The sequence below is a fragment of the Opisthocomus hoazin genome, chromosome 16 (genome assembly GCF_030867145.1).
Source record: "Opisthocomus hoazin isolate bOpiHoa1 chromosome 16, bOpiHoa1.hap1, whole genome shotgun sequence".
In the NCBI taxonomy this organism is placed as follows: domain Eukaryota; kingdom Metazoa; phylum Chordata; class Aves; order Opisthocomiformes; family Opisthocomidae; genus Opisthocomus; species Opisthocomus hoazin.
This window is the reverse complement of record NC_134429.1, coordinates 13881341-13906395: the sequence shown is the minus strand read 5'-3', so window position 1 is coordinate 13906395 and position 25055 is coordinate 13881341. Positions and strand designations below refer to the sequence as shown.

At 40.2% G+C, this 25055-nt stretch overlaps 1 protein-coding gene across 5 annotated transcripts in view; it reads left to right on the top strand.

Moving 5' to 3' along the window:
- The window catches only part of LRRC38 (leucine rich repeat containing 38), a 70753-nt gene extending 46477 nt beyond the window's left edge, over positions 1 to 24276 (top strand). The window contains exons 1-4 of one of the 5 annotated variants that reach the window (XR_012765695.1): positions 5603 to 6357; positions 19308 to 19375; positions 22036 to 22283; positions 23632 to 24276. Coding sequence is in view for 1 of the 5 variants with exons in the window: in XM_009937985.2 (XP_009936287.2) it covers positions 5730 to 6357; positions 19308 to 19561 (882 nt within the window). In the remaining 4 variants the exon portion in view is untranslated. Of the gene's footprint in view, positions 1 to 5602; positions 6358 to 19307; positions 21992 to 22035; positions 22284 to 23631 lie in introns of those variants that run through there. The other 4 variants (XR_012765698.1, XM_009937985.2, XR_012765696.1 and 1 more) reach the window with 4 other exon arrangements.
- The last annotated feature ends 779 nt before the right edge of the window (positions 24277 to 25055 follow it).

Genomic DNA, 25055 nt, shown 5'->3' with positions numbered 1-25055 from the left:
GCTGTCAACTGTTTTAATTGCTGTAAATCTATTTTCTGTTCATTAGAACCAAGAGAATTCTTCAAAGGGTTTTGTAGGTGGCATAGTACAAATTAAAACTATACACTTCCTACTGAGAGACTACAAATCTGCTTCCCAGATATTTCAGAATAATTTCTGATTTTCCTTCCTTACAGGAAACGAAAGCTTGTCTGCTTTTCACTAGAGCATACACCATTTGTCATACTTTCCCCTCTGCTCAGCCAGACTGCACAGCGGCGTGTTCAGCCGCTGAATGCTTTGCTGAAGTGTTTAGCAGTTCTTCTCTGTAGAAGGGTTAGAAAGGGTGAGTGTGGAGTGCACGATTTGGAGGAAATCCGTTCCCGAGAGTTATGAATTTCCTGACTTCTGAAGCAAATATGACATGTTTATAATGGCTGTCATGGGTTAAAAATAACAATATACCTAGCTTTACATCAGAGCCAGATTAAATTTTGTGGTATATTAGGGTTTGAATATTTGCTCAAACTTCTCTGTTTAGCTTCACTGCTTGAAACTCAGATGCAGGTTGAAACAAGCTTCAGATATGAAAGTTATGTTCAACTCCAGCTGCTACTTTAAAATCATTGGCTGTCATAAATTTTCCTCTAGAAATCCTATGCTGGATTTCTTATATGTATTTTTATTTAGAAACTCTGAGCTTCTAAAGAATCTCTGATCTCCCCAAGGTTTTTAAGGTCTTGACAGACCCATTGGTGAATCTGACCAGATAAAGAGTATTTGAGAAGAAAGCTGACACCAGCTTTACTAGTGACTTTATTACATACAAGTGTAGCAGTAGATATACCTGAGCATGTCTCCATTAAACAGCTTAGGAGAACTTTCACTTTTAGTCACCTTTAATTTGCTTTAAAGCTTTGGTAATACTGGACCAGTATATAAACGATGTAGAGGGCAAGTGACTGGCTACGCTGTAGTGGCAGGATACAAACTTCTTCCTGAGGGGAAAAAGGAAATACAGTTCATGCTGCCCCATCTCTCGTGAATGCTTTTAGTGACTGTAAATGGTTTGCAATAAAATAGTGACCACATGTCTGCGTAAGCCACACGGTCTAGAAGCAGATGATGGAAATCTTTTGATGGGTTTAGGCTGGTTTCATTTGACTGCTGAACTGCAACGTCTAAAATTTTCAAATTCAATCTTTGCTGCTGCCACATTGATTAATTTTGATGTAATTTCCCTCCCAGTGGCATGGCAGCAGCAGTGAAGGACTGGGCAGGTGCAACCCAAGCTTCGACTCACTTTACAGTTTCTATTGTCTCATAAACTGTAAGACAAGGGAATATGCCCTTTTTCTCTGTTGCTTTTTCAGTCCTTCTTGGATGTAAGATCGGAGGGGAAACTGTCCAAAGGTGCCTCTTGGCTACATTTGTAAAAACATCCCTGGTCATAGCAGGGGAAGATTTTTCGCAAAAGAAAAAAGCACTAAAGCCAAAATGGTAAATATCTGCATAAAAATGGGACTTCTGTTTAGAGATGCTTTTTAGCGCTTGATTTCAGCATTTGATTAATTGATGAACATTCTGTTAGTCATTCATGTTTGAACATTGGTTTGCATGACACATTGCTAATGTATGATAATGAGGAGGAAAACCCTTTGCAATCGTTGCACCTGGTACAGCAGCCTTGGACATGACATTTATCTTAATGAAGCATAAGCCTGGAATAATACCTTCCTTCATGGAAAAAATATGCTTAAATAGCTGTTCAAAAATATGAATGAAGATGGACAGTTTTCAGTTTCAGTCTCTTGTAAGTAAGGATTTATTGGCGGAGATCCAAATCCTTCATGTGTGTCTGTACTATGATTGCTCATTCTTTTCTTTTCCATTATTCAATTTCTTTTGGGAAGTTTTGAGCACTTCTAAAGGGAGGGCTGGAAGTTTCTAAGGGAAAGATGAAATTATGTCATTTTTCCACAAAGCTGTTTCTTACTTCGCTAGGCAAAGAAGTGAATGGTTTTTCTGCTAGTTTCCTACTGCTTGCTGTGATCCAGTACTGCAAGCACAGAAAAGATCCAGGACCAGTGTGATTTGTCACTCCCTGTTTTATTTTAGTGGTTTCTTAGTAGTATCCTGAAGAGAAAATTAAAGGAATGGAAAGCTGGGTCTTTGTTGTTTTAGTCCAAAGCCTGCCTACTACTCTGCGACACCTCTGTTGTCTAACCATATGCCTCTCTAAAACTAGCATTCAGGAACACCAGCTGGATTTTATCTTTTATTTTCCTGTGTGGAGTGACTAGGGTTTCTTTCACAGGCCGCCCGAAGAGGGAGAAGTGTAGCTCGGAGTACAGGCAGACTACAGGAGTATGGTGAGAGCTGCTAACAGTGTGTCGGGAGAGGCCGTGGTGGTCGTGGGATGCCCACTGTCCCGCAAGGCACAAGAGGGTGCTCTGCTCTTAGACAGCAGGCTAAACGCCCTCTGTAGTGGTACAGCTTACTGTGACTCGCTGGCACAAATAAAAGATTGAAGAAGTAAAGCTGTAATATCTTATTAGGTAAGAAGTTTTGCAGATTCTCTTTCCTGGTATCCAAAATTGGCTGTGATGTCTGGCAAGTGAACGGAGCTTCAAAAAGGTGATTGAAGAGAATTTCTGTGTGAGGCAAACAGATGAGTTACAGAAATATGCAGTAGCTAAGGAATGAATAAAGCTGAACAGACGAAATGAAACAGGAAATGTTATACAGAGAAAGACGGGTTGGGAAGAAACTCTCTGAAATCAGAGGGCAAGAGAAAGGTGTTGGACCATGGCAGGTGGCCTGTGGCAGCAGGCACTGCTGCCAGTCGTGTGTAGCTGGAGATCAGTGCTGTTACACGTTGGCAGTGGAACTGTTTGCCTGGATGCTGTGGGAGCAGGGCTGATGTTTGACAAACCTACAGGATACCTATCCTAAAATATCCAGATCCTGACAGTAATCCCTGCCAACCCCTTCGCAAACATCTCAGACAGGAAAGCTCCACAGATCCTGTAGAGAAATTGCAAACTGTGTATGAGTGTGCAGATTAAGCCGTGAAGACAGTGTTGCTTACGGCGCTTTCCCTACAGGGGGTAATATGTAAAGAATACACAGGAGCAGCGGAGCAAAAGGAAGGTCTGCTTCTTACAGGAAGGAGTGGTAGTTTGAGCAAGGGCTGGTGGAATTTTTAGGGAAGCAGAGTCCTGTTCCTACCCCTGCCACTAACATGTTCTTGGATCTTTCACAGATTGTGCCTTATTGTCTGTAGTCTCCCATCTGTGAAATAGTCATAGTAATTCTGAGGCTTCTTTGAAAAGAAAATGTCAGAGTCTGATTCTGTGTGTTTGATAGAAGGGTGGCTCTGCACAGCAGGAGCCCCAGGAGCTCTTAAGTCCTGTGTATTGATAATGTCACTAAATAGAGAGGTAGATCTCTATGTGTAAGGTCATCATTACTACAAAATATCAAGTCAGTTCTGCTTAAAAGTGCTAGGAACAGCTTTATCTCTGACCTTATGCCTTAATTGAATTAGGGGCAGAAAGCCTGTAAATTACAGCAGGAGCAAATGTTTGCAAGATATGGCCTTAAAAGTTTAAAAAAATCAGTTCTGCGTGAGAAATACCAGTTGCAGTTACTTGTTGATGCTGATTCATTGAATCCTGCCTGACCAGAAGAATTATTTTGCTTGGTGGTTTTTTTTTTCATGCAGAGGTAGCCTATCAAATTTCAACTTCCTCTAAAGGTAAATATTTTAAATAATCATCTCAGGGATTTAATTGGGCTTTGGCCTAGTGATTTATAGAGGCAGCTTTGTCCATTTCTTTCTTAGTGGTGTTTTGAAAGTAATTCAAGATACGAAAGTTACCTGGAGCAGGATGAGTGTTTGTGGGAAGGATCTAGAGGCTGATTCAAGGTGGTTTAGCTAAAGACTCTGTGAATTAGAAATAAGGTGTGTTGCAAAATTTGAGAGAGGTGTTCAAAGGTATAACCCTTCCTGGCATGTTCTTTTCACAGAATTGCTGGGGTTGGAAGAGACCTCTGGAAATCATTTAGTCCATTCCCCCTGCTCAAGCAGAGTCAGAGCAGGTTGCCCAGTGCTCTTTCCAATTGGGTTTTGAATATGTCTGCAGATGAAGACTCCACAACCTTTCTGGGCAACCTGTTCCAGTGTCTGACCACCCTCCCAGTGAAAAAGTATTTTCTTGTGTTCAGATGGTTTTTAATCTCGGCCCATAGCCTCTTTTTCTGTCAGTGGGTGCTGTTGAGAACAGTCTGGCTCCTTCTTCATTCCCTCCCAGCAGTTCAGTGTTTCTACATACTTATTATTACTATTCTACAACTTAGTGAAGGAGAGGGTGATAATACTGCTTTCAGTATTTGAGTTTAAATGCAGGTATCTTGGGAGGATAGGCTATCTTAGAAGGAAATTTTTGTACACTGTCCTGGATGAAAGATACTCTGAATTCAGTTATGAAATATGACCTTAAATCGAGATTACTGGCCTCTTTGACCTAGCAATGAACTTTCCAAAGGTGTCTAAGTTTGTGCTCTCATCTTCAGGACACATGCACCCAAACAATTTGTCTCTTCAGAAAAATCTTTCCTTCTAGCGCATGGGTGTGGCCCAAGCATTAGAGTCCCATTTCTGTCTGCTTACACAACGTCCACAAAGAGGGAGGGATGGAGTTAAAAGTTAAGCTTGCAGCTGGCAGAGGACTTGCCTTTCTGGGTGTGGATTTGGGGATGTCAGAAAAATAGATGCCTTGTTGCAAAATCATCTCTGGTGTCCCATGGGAGACAGGCAGATTGATTGTCAAGTATTTCAACCCCTTGAAAATGAGGAAAATCTGTTCAGTTTTAACTAGCTGAAGATTTGATCCACAGTTTCCACTTTTATGTAGCCCAACAGACATTACTGGTGCTGTATTAGAAAGTAGCTGTTTTGGTCATTAATACAGGAAGAAAAAAACCCCTCACTTTGGAGACCATATTGGTTGTTGTTATAGTAGGTTATACTTCTTGGTGAAAAGGTAATGAGTCATGTTTAAATGTTAACATTTGCTCTAAAAGTTGAGAAGGCATCCAGAAACAGCACAAGTCAGTGTTCCTTGTCTTTGGACTCCCCCCCCCCCCCCCCTCCCCCCCCCCCCCCCCCGCCCTTGCTGCTCTTCTGCTCCCTGTTTTACAAATGAAAGGGAAAGCTGTCCCTAGCAGTCAGCCAGGGTACTTCCCTGACCCTCGCTTGCATTTCTGGGGGGAACTGGTCACCTTGATGGAGGCTCATGCGAAAAATCCAAAGAAGTGATTTCATCAGGGTTTATTACCTGAAGGGCTTTTTAAGCATAAGCTGTTGCTGTCGGAGTCACAGGATCAGGTGTGATTTTCCATTTGCTGGAATATACAGCAAATATGCAAACAGGCTCTCAGCTTTTTTTAGCTCGCAAAAGCAAGGGAGTCCTTTGAAAGATCCTCCGTTTACCCAATCATCACTTTCCCTTACACTCTGCAGCATTAGAATATTCTGACAGTGTAAATCCTCACATTTGCCTCCCTCCCTCCCTCTTCAGTCGCTCTCCCTCCCCCTGCCAAGCCTGCTGCTATCGGATCTGTGATGATACGTGATCTCCTGGATACAATCACACACACACACAAGTACCAGGCACTGCTGCTCAGCTGAGCAAAATGTCTTTCTCCTAGAAGTGGTGCTCATCACAGCTTTCAAATCCTTGACGATGTTGCCATGCTTTCCTTTCTACCTTCTGCCTTTTTCTGTCTTTGCCTGCCTGCTTTTCTTACCCATGGGTCATTTTTGCCCTGCTGTCTGTAGCTGTATGGACTACCACACCATAGATTGCCGGGATCAAGGACTCCCAAGTGTTCCTAATCCATTTCCATTGGATGTACGGAAACTTCTTATAGCTGATAACAACATTCAGGCGATACCAGCTGATTTCTTTATATTTTATGGAGATCTAGTCTATTTGGACTTCAGGAATAACTCCCTCACCTCTTTAGAAGAGGGAACTTTTAGCAGTTCTACCAAACTGGTGTATTTAGACTTAAGCTACAATAATTTAACACAGCTTGATGCTGGGATATTCAAATCAGCAGAAAAACTGATAAAATTGAGCCTCGGAAACAATAACCTGGTGGATGTGGATGAGGCTGCTTTTGAGAACCTGGAACAGCTCCAAGTGTTGGAACTGAATGACAATAACTTACAGAGCCTCAATGTGGCAGCCCTAGAAGCGCTTCCCTCTCTGCGGACTATACGCTTAGAGGGCAACCCCTGGGTCTGTGACTGTGACTTTGCCAGTCTTTTCAGCTGGATACAGGACAATGCGTCTAAGCTGCAGAAAGGTAAAGCTCGGTGGCTTACCGTGCCGCGTGTACGTTTCTCTGTATGTGTGTCTTGGAGGGAAGGAGGGTTCTTGGTCAAATTGTCTGGGTGCTGTCTGCAGGGACCCAAACTGCGTTTTGGTCAAAATGTTAATTGCATGCTTTCAGCAAATGACTCCATTAAAATGATGTTGGGTTCCTTTTAGCAGCAGGTCCTCCTCCCAGTTGAGAAATAAAATTTGAAAATTAAGCCCTAATAATTTTGATTTATACACTAAACTTACGTAGGCAGTGAAAGAGCCTTTTCAGATTCGTTCAGCCCAGAACTGGTTCTCTTCCAGACTTCGTTTTCTTTCTGGTAAATATATTTTCTACAATAAGCCCTTTGAGCAGCTAAACATTGCCAGCTCCTTAGGAAAACTAATTTTTCTCTCATTTTACTGATCAGCTGTAAAGCTGCTACAGAAGAGTTAAATCCCTGTTTTATGCAATTGTGGTTGTCAGCCCTTTTTTTTTTTTTTTGTGTGTGATACCTCATGTTTGAAACTCTCTTCAGTAGCTTCATTTTGGGTCTTTTCAGTGAAATAGCACTTTTTCCAATATTAGGAATAAATTGAAATGGCTCTGGAACACCCCAAAATGCAGGACATAGAATTCTGTTATTTGCGCCAGCAATTTTCAGAAAAGCCGGGGGTGGGGTGCGGGGGTGGAAAGTATTAAAACTGCTGTGTACAGGGAATCCAGACTCTTGCTCCCTATTTCCCACCTGACGCCAAAGCCTCTCTTAATCCGGCTTAGCGAGAGATCATCTCACAGTTCATGCCTCCCAACAAGCAGGGGGGCATAAACTCGTGCCACTGAGCCGCCCAGCTGCTCGCAGCAGGCAAACGGCTTGGAGCCGAAAAACTTTGTAAGGGCTACAGAGGGTATGCAAGTGTTCCTTGACACGAGATCTCTGGTGTCTGGGCAGTGTCTGAGGCAGGGGTGTCTGTGCAGAAGATGGTGAGAGCTGAAAGGCTGGGGGAGAAAGAGCTCGGGTGAACAGGCTGAGGTCAAGTAACTGTTTCTTTGAATTCAGACAAAAAGGGAGAAACACAGTGAGCCTACAAATTTCAGAGGTCGTTTCTCTCCTTGATCGTCAGAGTCTGTAGTCAGTTATTGTTCTTGTGCTCATGACCTTGGGTAGCATTTTTTTAGTGTACTCACTTAGGTTGCCCTAAATATTCTTAGCTGTAAAACAGCTGTTGTAAGGAAGAAGTCATCTGAGGAAGAAGTATTGGGTTTTTTCCTGTCTGCCTCAGTGAAACTTTCATCTTCATTCTTTCTAAACCAAACTTGGGCCTGTTCTCCCACCTTTCCTGATGCTTTAGCTAAAGTTTGCTCTATTTAAACCAAGTATTTGCCCATCTCTTATTCTGAACATCAATTTGCTTTCCCTGTGCTTTCCATCTCTTTTAATGAATGTCTAGCTCCTTCCCCTTTATCCAGAATGAGTCTGTTCAGTTTGGGCATCTGTCCAAGCTCATCTCCCTTTTCTATTCTGCCCTATCAGTGTTTTAAAGTGTACCTGAACTTATGTCTGGAAATCTCAAGTGATTGAGCTTTCCAGCAGTGTTGCTGGTGTTCCCCATTGTCTTGCAAGCTTAAGAGATGCTTTCTCACAGTGTTTTCTCCCATCCACAGTTGTGTTTCAGCCAAATAGCTAAAAAAGTACTAGTTGGTCTGGATCTTCCAAACTTTCAGTCTGATTTGGGAAGACAAGGAGGGAAGGAGCAAATATTCAAATGGTTGGTTTTATCAGAGCTGTCCCCTGCCCCCCGACATGGCGTAAGCAAACAATTTGCATTTGTTCCCAGGAGCAAGTCCCCTGATGTCTTTGCAGCCAGTCATAACAGTGAGATCTAGTGCACGTATGCAGAAAAGCATGCAAAGTCAGCCTTTTCATTGCTTGTGAGCTGCTGCCACAAAAATACTGGCTGTCTCCTTTAATAAACCAGCAAAAAACGTTATTCACAAAGGTGAGGGCAAAAGTAAACCCAAAAAGGAAAGACTGCCTCAATGACATTGTAAAACAGTATGGCCACAATTGAGTGCCTTTCAAAACAAGTTTTGGAAAGTCAGTGTAAAACTAATTCTTAGAATTATGATTTGATTGCATTTTATATCCAGTTTTTAATGATGTTGCAACATTATACCCATTAGGAACTCATCACATTAGCATTACTTGTCTGGTTGTACTTGTCCAAAGCCATGTTTGTCTGGCCTTTCGTGTGAGGGGTGGGAGGAGCAGCTCACCAAGAGATTTGGCATTCGGACTCCCTGGCTTCCTCACCATACTGCTGTAAGGCTGGAGACACAAGTATTCTTGCAGCAAAAGATGTCAAGATAAGTAGGGCAGCAGGCATTATGTCTGGAAATACTGCAAAAGAAAAAGAAAGGGATACATTTTCAGGACCCAAGAAAACAGATTAGTTATCTTGGCTGCATACTTTTCCTTTATAATTGTGCCACAGCTCAAGCATTTGCATTGCATGGCCTATACAAATGGGAAACAACAGCAGGAAGGAAAAAGGAGTTGGCCGTCTTTCTTTAGGAATGAACTGTGATAAGCAGTACAGAATGGTTCTGTGGTGGATTGAAGTTCCCTAGCCTTTAAATGGCAGACTTTGTAACCTGGGATTCCTGAGAAGGGAAACAAGTGTGAAGGACAGTAAACTTGCATCGGTGATCCCCAGTCCTTCCATGAAAAGTATAAAGCACTGCAAAGGAACTAAGGGCTCTGTACACTGTTGCGTGCCTTGTGCTGACTTGAGATGCTTCACAGCGGGTTAGACAAGGAAGGATATGCCAAAGCAGAAGAGAAGTGTCTTCCGAAAAATCTGTGGGTCAACTAGGGTCCAGGGCTGCAGTTTGCCAGTGGCACTGTAGCATAGCAGTCCCTCGAGATTCAGAACTGGTAGCAAGAAACAGGAGATAAATGGCTGGGAGAAATACACTGACAGATAGATTTAGGTTCTGGGCATTCATTCTGAAGGAAACTTAGAAAAGTTTAATGTATCCTCTCTGTGTGTCTGAGAGAAACCACTCAAGCTGTTACCTATTTACTAAGCCCAGCCACTGCTCCACCTTTCAATTTTAGCACCGCAGTAAAATGGAATGTTAGTCAAAGCTAGCATTGTTTTTTGCAAAAGAAATACAAAGTTGATATAAAAATTTGAGTTTTGTCGGTGTGAACTGAAATCTCAATAGTTGATCCTGAAGCTCTCTGCCTCTGTAATTAAGGCCTCTGGAGAACTCAGTGATCTGAACAAAAGCCGTACTTCAACTCATTAGTTTTGCAAAAGCCAGGTCCATTTTCTTTCTGGCATGCTACCAGAAATAGCTTGTAAAGTTATAACTTATGCTGACCTGGCTGACTAGCTGACTGTAAAGCGTCTTCCCAGCTCAGCTGCCTTTGCACATCTAACTTGTCGTGTCGCACAAACAGCTGGGATTTAAATCATTTTACAGATCCCAGTGTTTATTCATCTAACCAAAATTTCTAAATAAAGGCTTAATTGGCAGTAAGTGAATACTCTTGCATGCCAGTTTTACAGGCAGACTTACTAAACAAACTGCACTAAAAGTTTTGCAATTAAACTCAGCACTTTACCTGCAATCAAAGTCAGCACTTTTAAACAGCAAACATGTTTTTATACTCGTAAAGAGATATCAAACCCAGCATTTTCATCATACTCTAAAACCAAACCACACTTCTTCCCCTCTGATTTGATTATTGATTGATTAAAAACAAATTAGTGTAATGCAAAGTAGATCAAGGAACTGTGAAGATCAGTGGAATGGTGATAAATGGAGAAGGTATAACAGTTCTTTTTACTAGAGAAGATAGTGTTCACTATGGGTCGAAATGGTCAAGTTATAAAACTTAAAGATTTTCTGTGGAAGGATGTTTGATTTTATAGGCATTTTTTATGCCTGAACAGCAGCGTGGTGGCCAATGATTCATATTAAAGGCTTCCCATTAGGAGGATAATGGAGATCAAGAATATTGGATAATTTTTTGGAAATAGAAAAGTTGTTCTAAGATCTCTGTCCCCTCAAATATAGGTGTAAAAACTTTCATGGCAGGTTTTGTTCCATGGGGGGCATGCAGACTCTTAGAACAAAAAAATACCTTCAAAGAACAAAGGTGTAAGTTGATCTTAAATGTATTATTCAAAGGATTCAAGGAAATCGTATGTCTGAGGTGTATGCTGTTATGTTCTATTCTCTGCTTGCCTATATTTGATCCATCTTCTTGAATTTTGCAAAAAATGATTGACAAGGCTGAAGTTCTCTAAAGAGAGAACTGAAGAAAGCAGAGGAGGAAGAAGAGTTTGTTTGGACTCTGACAGAAGAAATCAAGAAAAATATCATTAAAAGCCAGAGAGGTACTGAATAAAGGGAAGATAGGTTATAGGTTGAGTTAAAGCATTTTGGGGCATAATGTTTCAAAATTTTGAATTCAGTAAAGTCTAAGGAAATTTGGCATTCTTTTTTTTGAGTTTTCTTGTATTTTCTGCTTCAGTGCAAGCTGGGAATCCTACAAAAATATACTGAGTAACTTCTCCTATTTGGAAGGGCTTTCTTCTGCTCTTAGAGCTTGTTCTGTATCGCATTTTGTCTTGGCTAAAAATGCACTTTTCCTTTCTTGCCTCATCTCTTAACCTACTTTTCTAGTAATACTGTTTGAAACTCAAGGCTTATCCAGTAAAAGGTTGTTGCTGGTGCACATGCCCTGCAGAACTGAGGTATATAAATGCTTCCATTTCAGTGTTTAAAAACAAATGGCTTTGGAATAAATTTTTAGTGAAAGGTGCTGTTAAATTAGTGTATAGCACTGCAAAAGACATTTCTTGAACTCCTCTGAGGATCCCATCTCGATGAAGGCACTGGATTTGGATAAAAAGCATGTAGCAAAAGGAAATACAATTAGTCTGCAATGGCCACATTGAAGTGCTTTGTCAGGATCTGTTGCAGATTTTTACTTTCTGTGAACGTGCTTTGAGCAGCTGTGCCTGTGACCTTGTTTGCTAATGACTAATGCATTTTTAACATTACCTTTAATTAGAGTTAAAGTATTCCTTGGAGTGTGACTGTGGTGTCTCCTTTCTGTCATCTTGCCCTCATTCTGCTTGTTCCTTTTTCTTTTGTCTTGGTGTCAGCCTTTTTGGGAAGTTGTGTACAGTTTATAGAATTGCAAGAAATAGTTGGTGTCTGTGCTTTTCATGCTAGATGTAATGTGTTTTCTCTACCTTTGTGTTCAATACATACTCTTAAGTTTCACACTGTCCATTGCAAGAATGAAAAATTATGCTGCCCTCTATTAAAACAGCATTAGAAACATTTTTAGCAATTTGATGAGAAGGTTTAGATTGAGCACTTTTGAGTAGCCAGTGTACGCTGATACTTCCAGAAAGACTTGAAAAATTCATTCAAAATTGGTCAGTGACAGAATTCCAAATAGATTTGTGCTGCTTGTGTGATAAATAAAGGAAATAGGTGTTCTGAATCTTTGAAATTAAAGTAGCCCCAGTTGAAGTGAGGATCTGTGCTCGGTGTTAGACTTCCCTGTTACAGACGGAGTTGGCTGGCAGGGTGTCAGTGCACCATCCTCCTGACTGCTCCCGGTTACATGCACACCACAAGCAGAATTGGTACAAGAAGCCTGAAGAAGACAGAACTACGTCCACTTGCAGAACTGTATGCTAAACAAGGGAAATCGCTGAACTTTACTGGAAGAAATTTAATTAGTGGCAGTGAATTCCATGTCACAATACGAAGGCTGTAGCTAGGATCATGCTTTCCTCTTCATGTGGCCAAATGTTGCTCCACTTTAGAAAGTTGTGTGCACAAGACTACAAATTTTTAAGATACTCATAGGGGTTTTTAGTGGCAGTACTGATACAAATGCTGTTTAGCTACGTTCAAGACTTTGGTAGCTAGTACCTCCTCAATATTGACGGGTAGGTAAATTCTGGTGAAGTGGCATATTTCCAGGTTAAAGACTGTCTAAGCAAAAGAGTAGGAGAGAAGGTTGACAGTGAGAGCAGGTAGGAAAAAAGCAAGAGCAGGTGAAAATAAGACTGTAAGCAGCCTTCTGGAACAGGAAACTTGGGCTGAATTCAGTGCTAAATGAAAGTTGGTATGAGATTCAGAAGTGAATCAGTGTAGTGAGGAGAATGGAATGATTTTTGTAAGCCTGTCCTGAGGTGATCATCTCGCTTATCGGGCGATTTCTGTACTCACATTCCAATCTAAGATCTATTGCTAAACTTAATAAATAAAATAATATCTTAGTTCACTAGTCCAGGCCTTTATAGTAGCCCTGGGCTCACTGAAAATGTTAAACATTGTCTTCAAAACAAAGCGTCATAATTATATGAGAGTACAGGTTTCATTTGGCCTTCTAACCTAACTAAAAGCCAGTGAAACAACTGAGCATTTTGTAAATCCTCTTGGCTTACCATTCTTTATCAGTACCTATTTATTCATCTGCTACGTAGAGAAGGCTGCCTTAACTTCACGTACTAATATAGAGCCAGAGCAAGCTTCAGCTAAAAGGGACAGGCTGTTCTATCTGTTACAGCCATTCAGTTCTTCCCCGAGTATTGTGCACATGCTAGCACATCACTAGTACAGAACATATCTGTTTTTTTTGGAAAAGAATAAAAGCCTTAAGACATTTCACACATTCAGCAGCTTTTATTAGGTTCAAGCAGAAACTCCTAACAGAAATTAGATTCCCTAACAAGCATATCAAATCTGTTTCTATATATATACATATATAAATATATAATTTGATATCCTTGTCATTTTCAGTGAAATGATCTGACTGCCCCTGACTTTTCACTCTGTTTCTTCCATCTTAAGGTTTTTGGGAGTACTTCCGTCTTTCACAGATCTGAAGATGTGAGGACAGCATTTGCAGATTTGGACACCTAATGTTAAACTTTATATTTAGGCATTGGGACAAAGTGTTAAGTACCCTCTAATGTTGATCTGTGCGACTCTAGGGCACTTAGCCATAAAAAGTTTTGTTTGGGGACCTAAATCTAGGCTTCAGGGTTTTTTTAAGCCTGACTGTTCTGAAAGCTTGAGGCTATTTCAAATGAAGTTTCGTATCTCTTCCAAGGCAATGCCTCTGTCACGGCTTATTAATGCATCTAATACATTAGTGACAGTGTTTAAGTAGACTAAAGAGAACTATAGCTGAAGGCAAAACACCATACAAGAAATAAAATGCCACATTTAAACATTTCAAGTCTGTGTAAACTACATTCAGCAACATGAGAAACAGCCAGATCCCACCCAAAAGGGCAAATACCAATTTTACTAAAAAAAAAAAAAAAAGCATATTATTGTGCTCTTATATTTATTGCATAGATACTAATGAACACATATGCATTAAGCTCAATTAAATGTTTATGGCTTCAGATATTCTGGATGGATTTCCTATATGTAGCAGTGTATGTATGAGTGGGCATTTTCATTATCTCATACTGTTGTACATTGCTGAATATTAGGAAATGATTTCTCTTGATACCTGTTTTTAGAGAACTCTACAAAGACCCAACAGAATTGAGGCCTCTCTTTCTTTTTTTTTTTTTTTTAAGTCAGCATACAAAATTATAGCTGGGAAATCTTGCTCTGAGGGTTAACAACAGACAGACCATAATATTGAAGTAGTAATGAATTTCAGAAGTTCTTCAATAAAAGGTATAGTTAGCATAGGTATTACAAATAAGCAAAACCAGAAATACACAGGGAATCCTTCAAAACAGAGTCAAGTAGACCTGGAGTAAGCAATGCCTCTTGGTGCTTGTCTGTAGCCGGAGGAATATGAAACAAATCTCACAATACAATACATCATCAGTCAAGATATCTAGGGAAAACTCTCGTCAGATCCAAGAGCAGGCAATTCCAATGCACTCAATGGCCCAGCCAATGTCCTGTTTGAAACTTCCTGATCAAACAGTGCCTGGGAGAAACACAGTTGAATTCTGGCTACTAAGTACCAGCAGAATGCTGGTGAAACTTGGTATCTGAGGTTCTGTGGGGTTTTTTTGAGATGGGAAGATCAGTACAGTTATAACTTAGACCATTATAGCATTGCCAGTCTGTTTTCATTAATTTACAAGGAAATCATTGCTTATTTGTAAAAAGACTGATTTCAGGCTGCATCCATTTTCTAAGAGTTTCATTTTTACAGGGGAAGTATTTCAGCCTCTGACTCTGCAAGACAAGTAGGCCTGTGCATAGTCCTTTAAAGGAACAAATGCAAAGTGTTTATTAGGATCTAGCTGCAGCTTGACTGTCAAGGTTGAAGTGCTAGACTTCAATGGAGTTATAATCCTCTAATGGTAAGGCATCTCAAAGTCATATTGTTCTAAAGCCTGTTAGGGAATTTCATTGAAAGAAACTCTACCTGGAAGCCTCCTGCATCGCTTCTTTATAAACACAGGGATCTTTTTATTTTTAAGAAAAAAATGCCTCTCCTTTTAACCTTGTGATACTAGAATTCCAGCATTTTCAGATTTCCCATGTTAGACAGTCTATTCCTCAGGGTACAGACCCATATTTTCATCTTCATGTTTTCAGTGTTAAAAGACAAGCCTATATAGAATTTAGCACCTGTCCCTTGACTGGGACTTCAGAGCATTCCCTTTTTAAAAGCAAGCAATACATTCGTTTGCCAGTATGGTACATCTGCTTCTTCGATGACGTAGCAGAAAGAGAGTGTCTGACATTGTCCTTGGGACAGCTGGAGTTAGTACAGATGATGTGGTGGCCCTGACCAAAACAACATAAGCTTGTTATTTCATTTACAGATTTGTTTGGTGTGGAGAAGCAACCCTTTGAACATGTTGTGGGAGCAAGGAGATATATATATAACTATCATTAAAGGTTTTCTTGCTGTAGCCAAGCCAAATATCAAATTTCTTTGAGATACATTTTACAAGAAGCCTGGCTGATTTTTTAGAAGAATAAATTGAACAGTTTCTACAAAAAAAAGCACCAAACCAAACAAACTATAAAAAATAATACCATTCAGGTTGTTAAAGTGGTAAACGGCATTCTCCTGTCCTCTGGATGTCTTGTGTGTGGGGACAGGTAATTTGATTGAGCCAGTCTGTATGCAGCAGAATCTCACAGAGGTAAAAACCCACACCTTATAATTCATACTGATCACCTTCTATAAGCCATTCTTTTGTTCATTGTTCATGCAGAGGCTGTATGATGACCTGGGATTACTTTGTGTGGAAGCAAAGAACAAAACTGGATCTATTGCTGGCAGGAATCTAATAGGACAGGTGGCGTACAGAACATTAGTTCTTCGCACACACTGGATTCTCGTGTCATAAGGACAACCTACTTTTAAGTAACGTAAGGAAAGTAACAGTGCTCTGGAGGGAAGCAGGTAAAATGGTATTGTGCATATGTTGTCTTAAGCAGACATGCATGTGACCTTCAGATTACGATGCGTTCAGCTAAGCAGTTAGAGGCTCTGGTGCAATAACCACCACACTAGCTTTGGAAGAGAAATTCCTTGTGCCACCAGAGATATAGCTGCTAGCCTTACTACTGTCACAAATTAACAGTCTGTTCCAAATTCTCTTTGCAGTCATAAGAAAAGCTTCTGTTAATGGTATTGGGTTTTGCAGTAGTGTCATGACACAAAGAAAAACATTCACTGAACAGGATGGACTAATAAGCGTTCTGCTCTCCATCAGTCACTGGCATGTGCTTCCACTGAGCTCTGCAGTCCTTCCAGGTTGCTTCCATTAGAATTTGAGCAGACTGCCTTGTGTCTTGGAGAGGTCAGTTCATTCCTGTCTTGTTGAAAAGAAGGTGCATACACAGGGTGGCTGAAACTATAGCTGGGAGCTAGCAAGGCCTCTACTGGCTCCTGGTTTATGACGCTGTATTTTGCCTGTTGGCATCTATTATTTTCAGTAACTAAGAATTCTGTAAAAACTTCAGGCTAAGCTAGCACATTGGAGTGTCACAGAATAAAGCAAGTAGAAAAATCCCCATCTAATCTATTTAGTTTGAGAACATGACCTAGATTCCAGTACCCGTGGCTACATGGAGAGGAGCTTTTTTGTTTCTCATTATTGTGTAATCAGACTCAAAATCATTACAGTACACTGATTCTCATAACAAGAAATACCCTCTAAGTGACTTCACACATTGCGGATTTTCTTCTATTTGTATTCTATGTTGTGATGTTAGATGAAAGCATCTGGGAAATAGGAATAGAGCTCACAATCCACAGGCTCGGTTTTGATCTACAGCAAAACTGCTGTTGGTAATGGTGGACTCTTACTTTCCCATCTCTAGGATCCTGGGCAAATACTACCATACTGAGCTATTTCTAGAGGCAAGGCTGCAGTATGTAGAACTACTTAGAACAATAGGGGTTTTTGGAATCTTTTTTTTCTGTCTTTTAAGATGTTTTTTATATGTTTAATATATTCTTTTTCTGCTTCCTTCCTTATGGAAGCTTAGATCTGATACTCCAGCTCATCAAGGCCGCTCCAGCACAGAGGTCATTGTAAAAGCTGGCAGGACACTAGAGAGTTTCTTTTGCAGTTGATCAGAAATAAAAAAAGTAGGAGTTGTTTATGGTCACCTGTGCACTCTTTCTTTAGACATGCTATGAGTATGGCTCAGCTGCTATGAAAACAGAAGTTCTCATGAGGTCTCAATAGCTGTTATAGTGGTTTGTTTTGCAGAATCACAGTTGTATAGAAACCTGGTTTTTTCATGTGCTTGCCACAAGTGAAATGGAATTTCTTTAGGTGCCATATTTACTTGGACCAGGCTTTTCTGCCAAAATACTGCAATAATCTTTTCCTGTTATCAAGGAACTGCCTCTTCAAATGAGTTTGTGATATGTTACATTCATTTTCTTGCTGTTTCTACACAACAGTAGTAACTGCTGTTAGCATCATGTTGATTTATTGAAAACTGTTTGCTTTTTAAAATCTGATTAAAAAGACACAGGTCTTGGAATTCCAGCCTATGGCTTTTCACTTCCCCCTTATTTCTCATGATTCTGAACAGGGAAGGGTAGCCATTTGTGTCCCCTTTTGTTTGTCACTCTCTTTAACCCTTAGAATTGCTGTTCCCAAGTCTTGATGGAAAAAAAAAAAAAACACATGAACTTGGGGGACAACTCTCACTTCTCTCAGTAGCAGGGTTTGTACAAAGAGCTCTGTCACAAGCTATGGAGTGCAATAGTATGTACTCCGTCTAGTCATCCGTGCAGTCACAGGCACACTCAAGTGCTCCAGTGTGTCAGCTTGTATACAAGACGTGATATGTACTGCAGGTTCCAGGTTTCCAAAAGTCTCCGAGGATGTTTGAAACCGTGTGGCTTCTTTACCTTCCAGGCCGTTCCATAGACAGGAGGTTTCCAAGATCTGCAAAGCAAGTTGCCTCACCATCTGGTATACATTGCCAATGCACTCCAGGCTCAGAGAAAAAATTTCGTGTGTATTCAGGTGGCAGTTTGCCAAGAGGAAGCTATCCAGCCTTGGGCATGACGACTGTTATCCTATTCTTCTGGTAGCTTTTATTATGTTGTGAGCGAGAGGAGCATGAGAAAATAGAAAAGGCAATAGAACTTTAGGTACATACAACAGATACAGGACGGCTTTTAGGGATCAAAATTTAGTACAATCATCATTACAAGGTCAAGTAAGTCAAGAGTGATAATTGCATCCGTAGTAGACTTAGCTAAAATTTCTCTCAAATCAACGTAACAGCTGGGCTGGATCCAGATAACCAGTCAGGTTTGTACCACTAATCCTAGGAGCCTAGGTTTAATAGTAAAACATCATAGGCCAGAGCTATTCAGCCACAAACGAAAGGGAATCACAAAAGCAGAGGAAATCTTACTTTCACGCTCCTTATTTAACATGCCATAACGGTTATATGGTAGAGCTGCGTGATGGAAACACTGTGTGCACACAGAAATGCAGGGTCAAAAACTGGAGTCTATTCTGTGATCATTAGCAGACAAAGAGTAAAAGTGTATCAAGTAAACCAGCAGCAGTTCTTGTGTCATTACTACACAATTCTTGTATTTCCCCTTTACATTCATATCCCTAATGGCAAGATAAAAGCTATCTTGCTAGCAGCCATACAGACTTAATTCACTTCATTATTTGTTCCATTCTAGCCCTGTTAATATAGTCTCCTGATTTTTCCCTGTTGTGAATGAAGAGGGAGTTGCGCGTATGCAGTGAGCTGTCTGCTTTTACTGTCCAGTATCAAACTATATTCTCACCAGATTTTAAATTTGGATTTCTTTGCTTTCACTATGAAGAACCCAGCTTTAGGCATTTTTCAGTAATGCATGGAGGAATAATATCTGCTACTCTGTATGTCCTTAGAGTGAAAAAGGTGAAAGCAGGTCATAGACAAACAAGCATCCATTAAACCTAAGCGGTTGTTTTGACCAGAAGAAAAAGTCAACTGTAGTTTCGGAACTACATGGAAAAAAAATAGCGTAGAAGGCACCAAGTTGTGGAAGGAACTTCAGTATTCCTGTTACCCTGTTTCGGAGTCAGGATTCGTGTTCAGATAGAGTAGCTGGGAAGTGCTTCCAGGCCTCCAGATTTAGATGTGTCCAGGGTTCAACATTCACTTTTCTAAATCCTCAAAATCATGGTCTCGGATCCTACATGACCTCCTGGAGGACTGAAGGTGAAATAACTTAATTTCCAGGGGCCACTCAAGGGGGTTATGCAATGGCTTTTGGATAGTGATAGATTTTGTTCCATTTTTGCTTGAATTTTGTATAAATTCATAAACCTAGGATTAACCCTAAAACTTTTCTCCAACCATTGAATCTCTGACTGGAGCAACAGAAGGATTCATCAATATTCCGCTGATTTGTTTCCTTCTCCTCTTCTTTGCAGGTCTCCATGATATCCAGTGTTCCCTGCCTGTAGAAAATAGAAGAATCTTTCTGAATGAATTATCAGAGGTCAGCTTTAGTGAATGCAAATTTAGTTTGTCGTTGACGGACCTTTTTATCATCATCTTCTCTGGAGTCGCAGTATCAATTGCTGCTATTCTATCAAGCTTCTTCTTGGCAACTCTAGTACACTGCTTCCAAAGATGTGCTCCCAGTAAAGATGACGATGATGATGAAGACGACAGTGAGGACTGAACTTAGTCTGTATACTTAAGTTTCCTTGGTTTATAAGTTACTAGATCATCAGTCAAAGTCTACGAAGAAAACAAGTACAGTAAAAGCTTTAAACATTAATTAAATGAAATCACAATGTGTAAGGATCCATTGTAATCTCATGATGGTCACAGGCAGGAATTGCAGTTTGCATCTGAGACTGTTAGCTTTGCTTACGTATGTAACCTGACACAATGAGACCAGGTTAATTTATATGATCCTTAATTAAACACTGCATCTAAATTTGAGGATTGGACAAAAAAGGGGAAAAGGAAAATAAATAAAAAAAACTTGCAGTGTTTTTAAAGACTAACAGCTTCCAGATTGTCCTTCTGATGAGACGCAGATTCCTGTAAGTGCAAAATAGCTTGCTTTAAATGCCCTTTGAAAAGGACTGCCTAGATGGAGGCGTTTCAGCTGGAAAATAAGGAAGCAATGTAAAACAGTGTCCTTGCTAGATCTAAGTAGTGGGAGATTCTGTTAAGCTCACACAACTTTCTCAGTAACAAAATGCAATTAAAGTGATTCCTAGAATTGTAGAAAGCATTATAGGAAGGTTGGCATTTTCTCTCTACAAATGTTCTCTGTAAACATTCATCCCCCATTTAATGACAGCAGTTGCAGGCATCATTCAGCAAAAAAAAAATTTTTCTATAAGCAAATACAATTCTAGATCTGAGTCATCCACTGCAGCTGCCTGGCACCTCTTTGGTCATGGCACAAATACTAAATATAGCATTCTTTTGCATTTTTAGAGGCACTGAAGTAAAGGATTTCCCTTCCCTGTAATGCTAGGCACAAGTAACTGTTGCAGTATCCAGTCCATTTAGTTACTTTAAAACACTAAGGGCTCTATTCTGCTTCTGATGGTACTAGAGTAACATAACTGAAGTGAACAGCATGATCCAAATTGGCACCCATATAAACAAGAGTGGAATCTGGCCCAAAATGTTTCTGACTGTATTACAGATTTATCAAAACATGAGTAGTTCTATATAACGGTAGATATTTTTGTTACAGTTAAAAAAAGGACATTTATTACAAGAGATTTTTGGAATAGTGATGGACAGCTTTTTAGGATAAGTATATTTTTAAAATATTTGTAACGGAAATATTTTTTTAAAGCTCTGTGTATTTAAAGTATTATCTAGAGTAGCTGTGAGGGCTTAAAGTAATGAGTAACAGTAATAAACAATCTAAGGACTGTGCTATTATAAAAGAATTAGATCTGATAAAAAGTAGCATCTATTTAACTACTGTAAATGCTATTATTTCTTAAAAAAAAACTCTTTGGTTAAAATATTGCCTTGCTCAGTTGATATGAATGCTCTTTTATGGGCAGTTCTAAATCTCTTGTATCTGTTGTGCTGAATGTTCCAGCAGGCAGGAGTGAATTACACTGTGTGTGTTAAGGGGGAATACGATTCAGCAGGTAGGGTACGAGGTTAGGAACTGGGGCTCCTGGGTGTTGTCCCCATCTAACAGCCATCAGCTAGCAGACCTTCAGCAAATCACTATCTGTCTGTGCCTCAGTTTCGTTACCTAGAAAATGAAGATCATCATAACTATTATCTTTTTCAAGTGCTTGGAGATATGCAATAGGGGGGCACTATATTTGGGCTATGTGTAATGATTATATATGCTAGGCTGAAGCAGATGTTATGCAGCAGGTCTAATATGATATACTATTGGTATGACTTCACTGACATCGGTGGAGTTACTCCATTGGCTAATAATGGAGTTTGCACCATGCTGAGGTCAAAAACAGGACAAAAGTGTTTATTTCTGTTAGCTCTACAGCTTATTCAGTGTGACTTAATGCTACCATTGTTAAGGTTATTATTGCTGAAAACACACTGAAACAGAATTAAGTAGGACAGTGAGAGGATATTCTGTATCAATACTGTCTTATTCCGTTCTGATTCAAGAAAAACAAAATGACATGATTTTCACTGTGTAGTGCCATGATTATAAATAACACAAATATATTTATAATTTCAGCATGGGCTTTCATGTTTATTTCTATGTGGGTATGAAAAAAGGAGAAAAACCATGCCTGATCCTCTCGTCATTTACAAGTGGGGTTTTGTGGTATGGTTGGAAATACACAACTTGTTGCCCTGTGCAATTCATGAAGTATGCTCCCTTTGCAACAAACACGGATATGTTATCAACAGTTTTATATTTAGAGCTGTGCAAATTGTTCAGACATGGAACAAGAAACTGGGTCACACTTTTTTGTCTGCAAGTTTTATGATGGACTCAAAACTTGCAATCAGTTGGCAAAATGATTTGTTCTACCAAACTTTTCACTGAGATATCAGTGAATGTTTCAGCAAATGTCTACCCTTCCTTTGGTAACGAATTTATAGTTTTGTTTCATTATCCTGTAAGGCAATTAATTTTGCAGAGGTCACATCTCAACTATTTTGACTGGGTTCTGCTCTTACTTGCAGGTTCATCCTACCATGGTGCCTCAAAATGAAGATCTAGATTTGTTTATAGTTGTAGCTTTTTGTTCAACCCAGCATAAAGCCCTGAAAGCACTGATTGTATTTGGAATTTAGCACCCCTCAGAACAGCAAGGAACAGACCAAGCTGACACCCACATAATCCAGTGCAAGCTGAAGAGCAAGGCTTAGTAAAGCTTTATTTATGAAGCTGTCATTCTGGACACTCCATCACATGAAAGTGATTTTGCAAAGTATGTGTTTTTTACCAGATAAGAAACTTTAATGATATTTTCCCCTAATAAGTAATGTATATTTCAGAAGTATTGAACTCATCCAGTTAATAATATTTACTCGTAAGTATCAGCAGTTACCCACTATTAATATTGATTTTGCGTCATTCTAATTGCTAGCAAATGAGACAGAATGTGGATTTAATTCTTACTGGGATTTTTCTTGTTTTATGTAATCTTCAAAGCAAAACATTCCCGTGTTGGAATATTGCCAGAACTAGTGATCAGCATAATGATCCCCTGCAAAACTTTGAAAGCAGATTTCACCATGACTAGCAAGTGGCCTGAAGGCTGCGTTATTATTGCAGTTTTACCTCCACAAAGGCAGTGATGTGAGGTTATACCATCTCCAGCTCTGTGGGCGTGGGAGCTCTACCCATGCAAGGATGCTCCTGTGGGTGGGATCTAGTGAGTACGTACTCCCTTCTCAGACTGCGGTAACCCCTGTTAAGATTAGCAAAGCTATAATGGTGCCAAGTGTAGGAGCTGAATTTAGCTCCCTGTGCAATACATCACTAGCTCAAGAAGCACTGCCTATAGATGATTATGAATGTGCAGTAGCAAGTTGGTCCTCATTTACAATTTTCCTACTTAAAATGGCTTTACTTCAGTGTTGGTATCTCTCACTGTCAGAAATAAGCAGACATTTTACCGGCTTCAAGGGGAAAGAAAGATACAGTGCATGACCCAAATAACATGTTGCAGTCTCAAAGAGCCAGGAACATTGCCTATAGATATGTCTCCTTGATGAAATGCTGGATCTTGGTATGTGTGAGGATCCAAAAAATGTGCAAGAAAGCAAATCTGCATGATGTAATTGAGATAGTCTGACTTTTTAGAAGTGTGTGCTTTGGTTTAAAAAAAGTCTAATCTACAGAATACTAAAATAAAGATCACCTGAAGTGACTGTCCAAACCTAGCACTTCATCCTCAGTCAGCCAGCATCTTTCTGAGGCAGCTTCAGTCCTGCTGTGATTCTTACTTAGTTGTGAACATCAATGTATCATTTTTTAGAGCAGTATAGAAATGCATTGGGAAAGTGCCTTGAAGGGATGGTTCTGGAAGCTCATAAAGAGGAGCATACTGCTTGCCTACCTCAGATATATAGTAGAGTGTGAACCATTGTGCATTGACAGCTAAAATTTAGCCTGGCATACTTCGAGATGACCAGAAATGGGCTTGTCTTTTGGCTGTGGGAGGAACTGTGTGCAGTCACCTGTAGACGTGGACAGGGCGTGCACACTTGTGCAGCAGGGAGATGATGTGTGTGTAACAGCACTAGAGCTTGCTGTAACTATCACCCCTGTAGACAGCCGCAGTGGAACAGCTGAAGCCTGAGACAGTCCTTCATCCCCAGCGGAGGTTCCTCTGTGCTGGCTTTCAAACCCGTGGGAGCAACTCTGTGCAGAACCTTTTACTGATTCAGCATGTGCTGCCTACCTGCTACGTGAGTAAACTACTTTAGTTTCCAGGGCTGCTAGCTGGCACATTTCTAAGTTCAGCCAATGTGCCCCAAAATAAAGGGGCAGGGTTTTTGATGGTTTCCAAATGTGGCCCTTCCTCCAAGCGCATGTTGTTACCATTTGTGGTGTAAACAATTTACTGGCTTCTGGTGGCAACTGAGATGCTTTGCCGTGGAGGTAAGTCGTTGTGATTCACCATGGTGAAGGTGATGTTGAAATGCTTAATCCTTGCATACTCTTTCCGAAAAGAAACTGGGAATGTACATTAGGAAATTAAATTTCTTGGTGAGTAAAATCTGCCATGGACTGAGTGCCAAGCGGCCTGTAATATGCTTAAGCCACCAGAAACATTTATTTCTTATACTGTCTGTTAATATTGGAGCAATACACCTTGTAATAAAATTGTAGAAAATAGCCATGGAAGAACCTCAAATACATCATCTAATGATAGCAGATGCTTTGTAATAAAAATACTTGGTTTTGTAATTAGATACCCACAATCATCTTGTCATCTTCCCCATTTTGTCTTGGTTTCTGTATCATCATATCTTGACTGTATCCAGAACAACAGAATCCTGGTTTGGTACTGTCTCTGCCGTGGTACAGCAATATAAATCACCACCAGCAATAACCAGCCAGCAGATTAGGAAAACACAGTTTTATTTGTGCTGACCAACCATCCATCTATGTTTGTAAAGAGTTAGCAGGAAAAAACTATTGAATTTTAAGCTGTTAGAGCAAGAGGAGACCTTCTGGTGCAAAGCAGAATGCCTGAATTATGACGTGTCTCCAGTTCCCATCAGCTCTCACACCCCACCCAGAGCTCCATGGAGCCACGTGAAATTGTGTAACATTGGGTTAACAGCACATAATGTGCTTTTTGGGGACTGTCAAAAAACATATAAGTAAACATTTCGGAGCAGGCTTCTACTGTTAGTTTTGTGGCAAGTGAAAAGTTTGCAGGGAGGTGAGCAACAAATAAGGAGTGAAACAGCTTGGGCCAGAGTTGTTCAGGGACGTCAAGTTTGCTTCAGAGCAGCATTGTTTTGATCTCCAAGCTGCTTTTTCACCAATTTCTGTTAGCAGTGGTGAGGTCAAAAGGCTAGCCACTTCACACTCAGCTATGAAGTAGTACAGTGTATATCAAGCCAAAATTTGTGTCAGTTGAATTTCTAAAGTTTACTGCTCCCCGCCAAAGCACCATTTGTCTATTTAAAAGCTTTAACTGGAATCTGGAATGTGGTATATCAATTAATAGGCTGCTCTTACC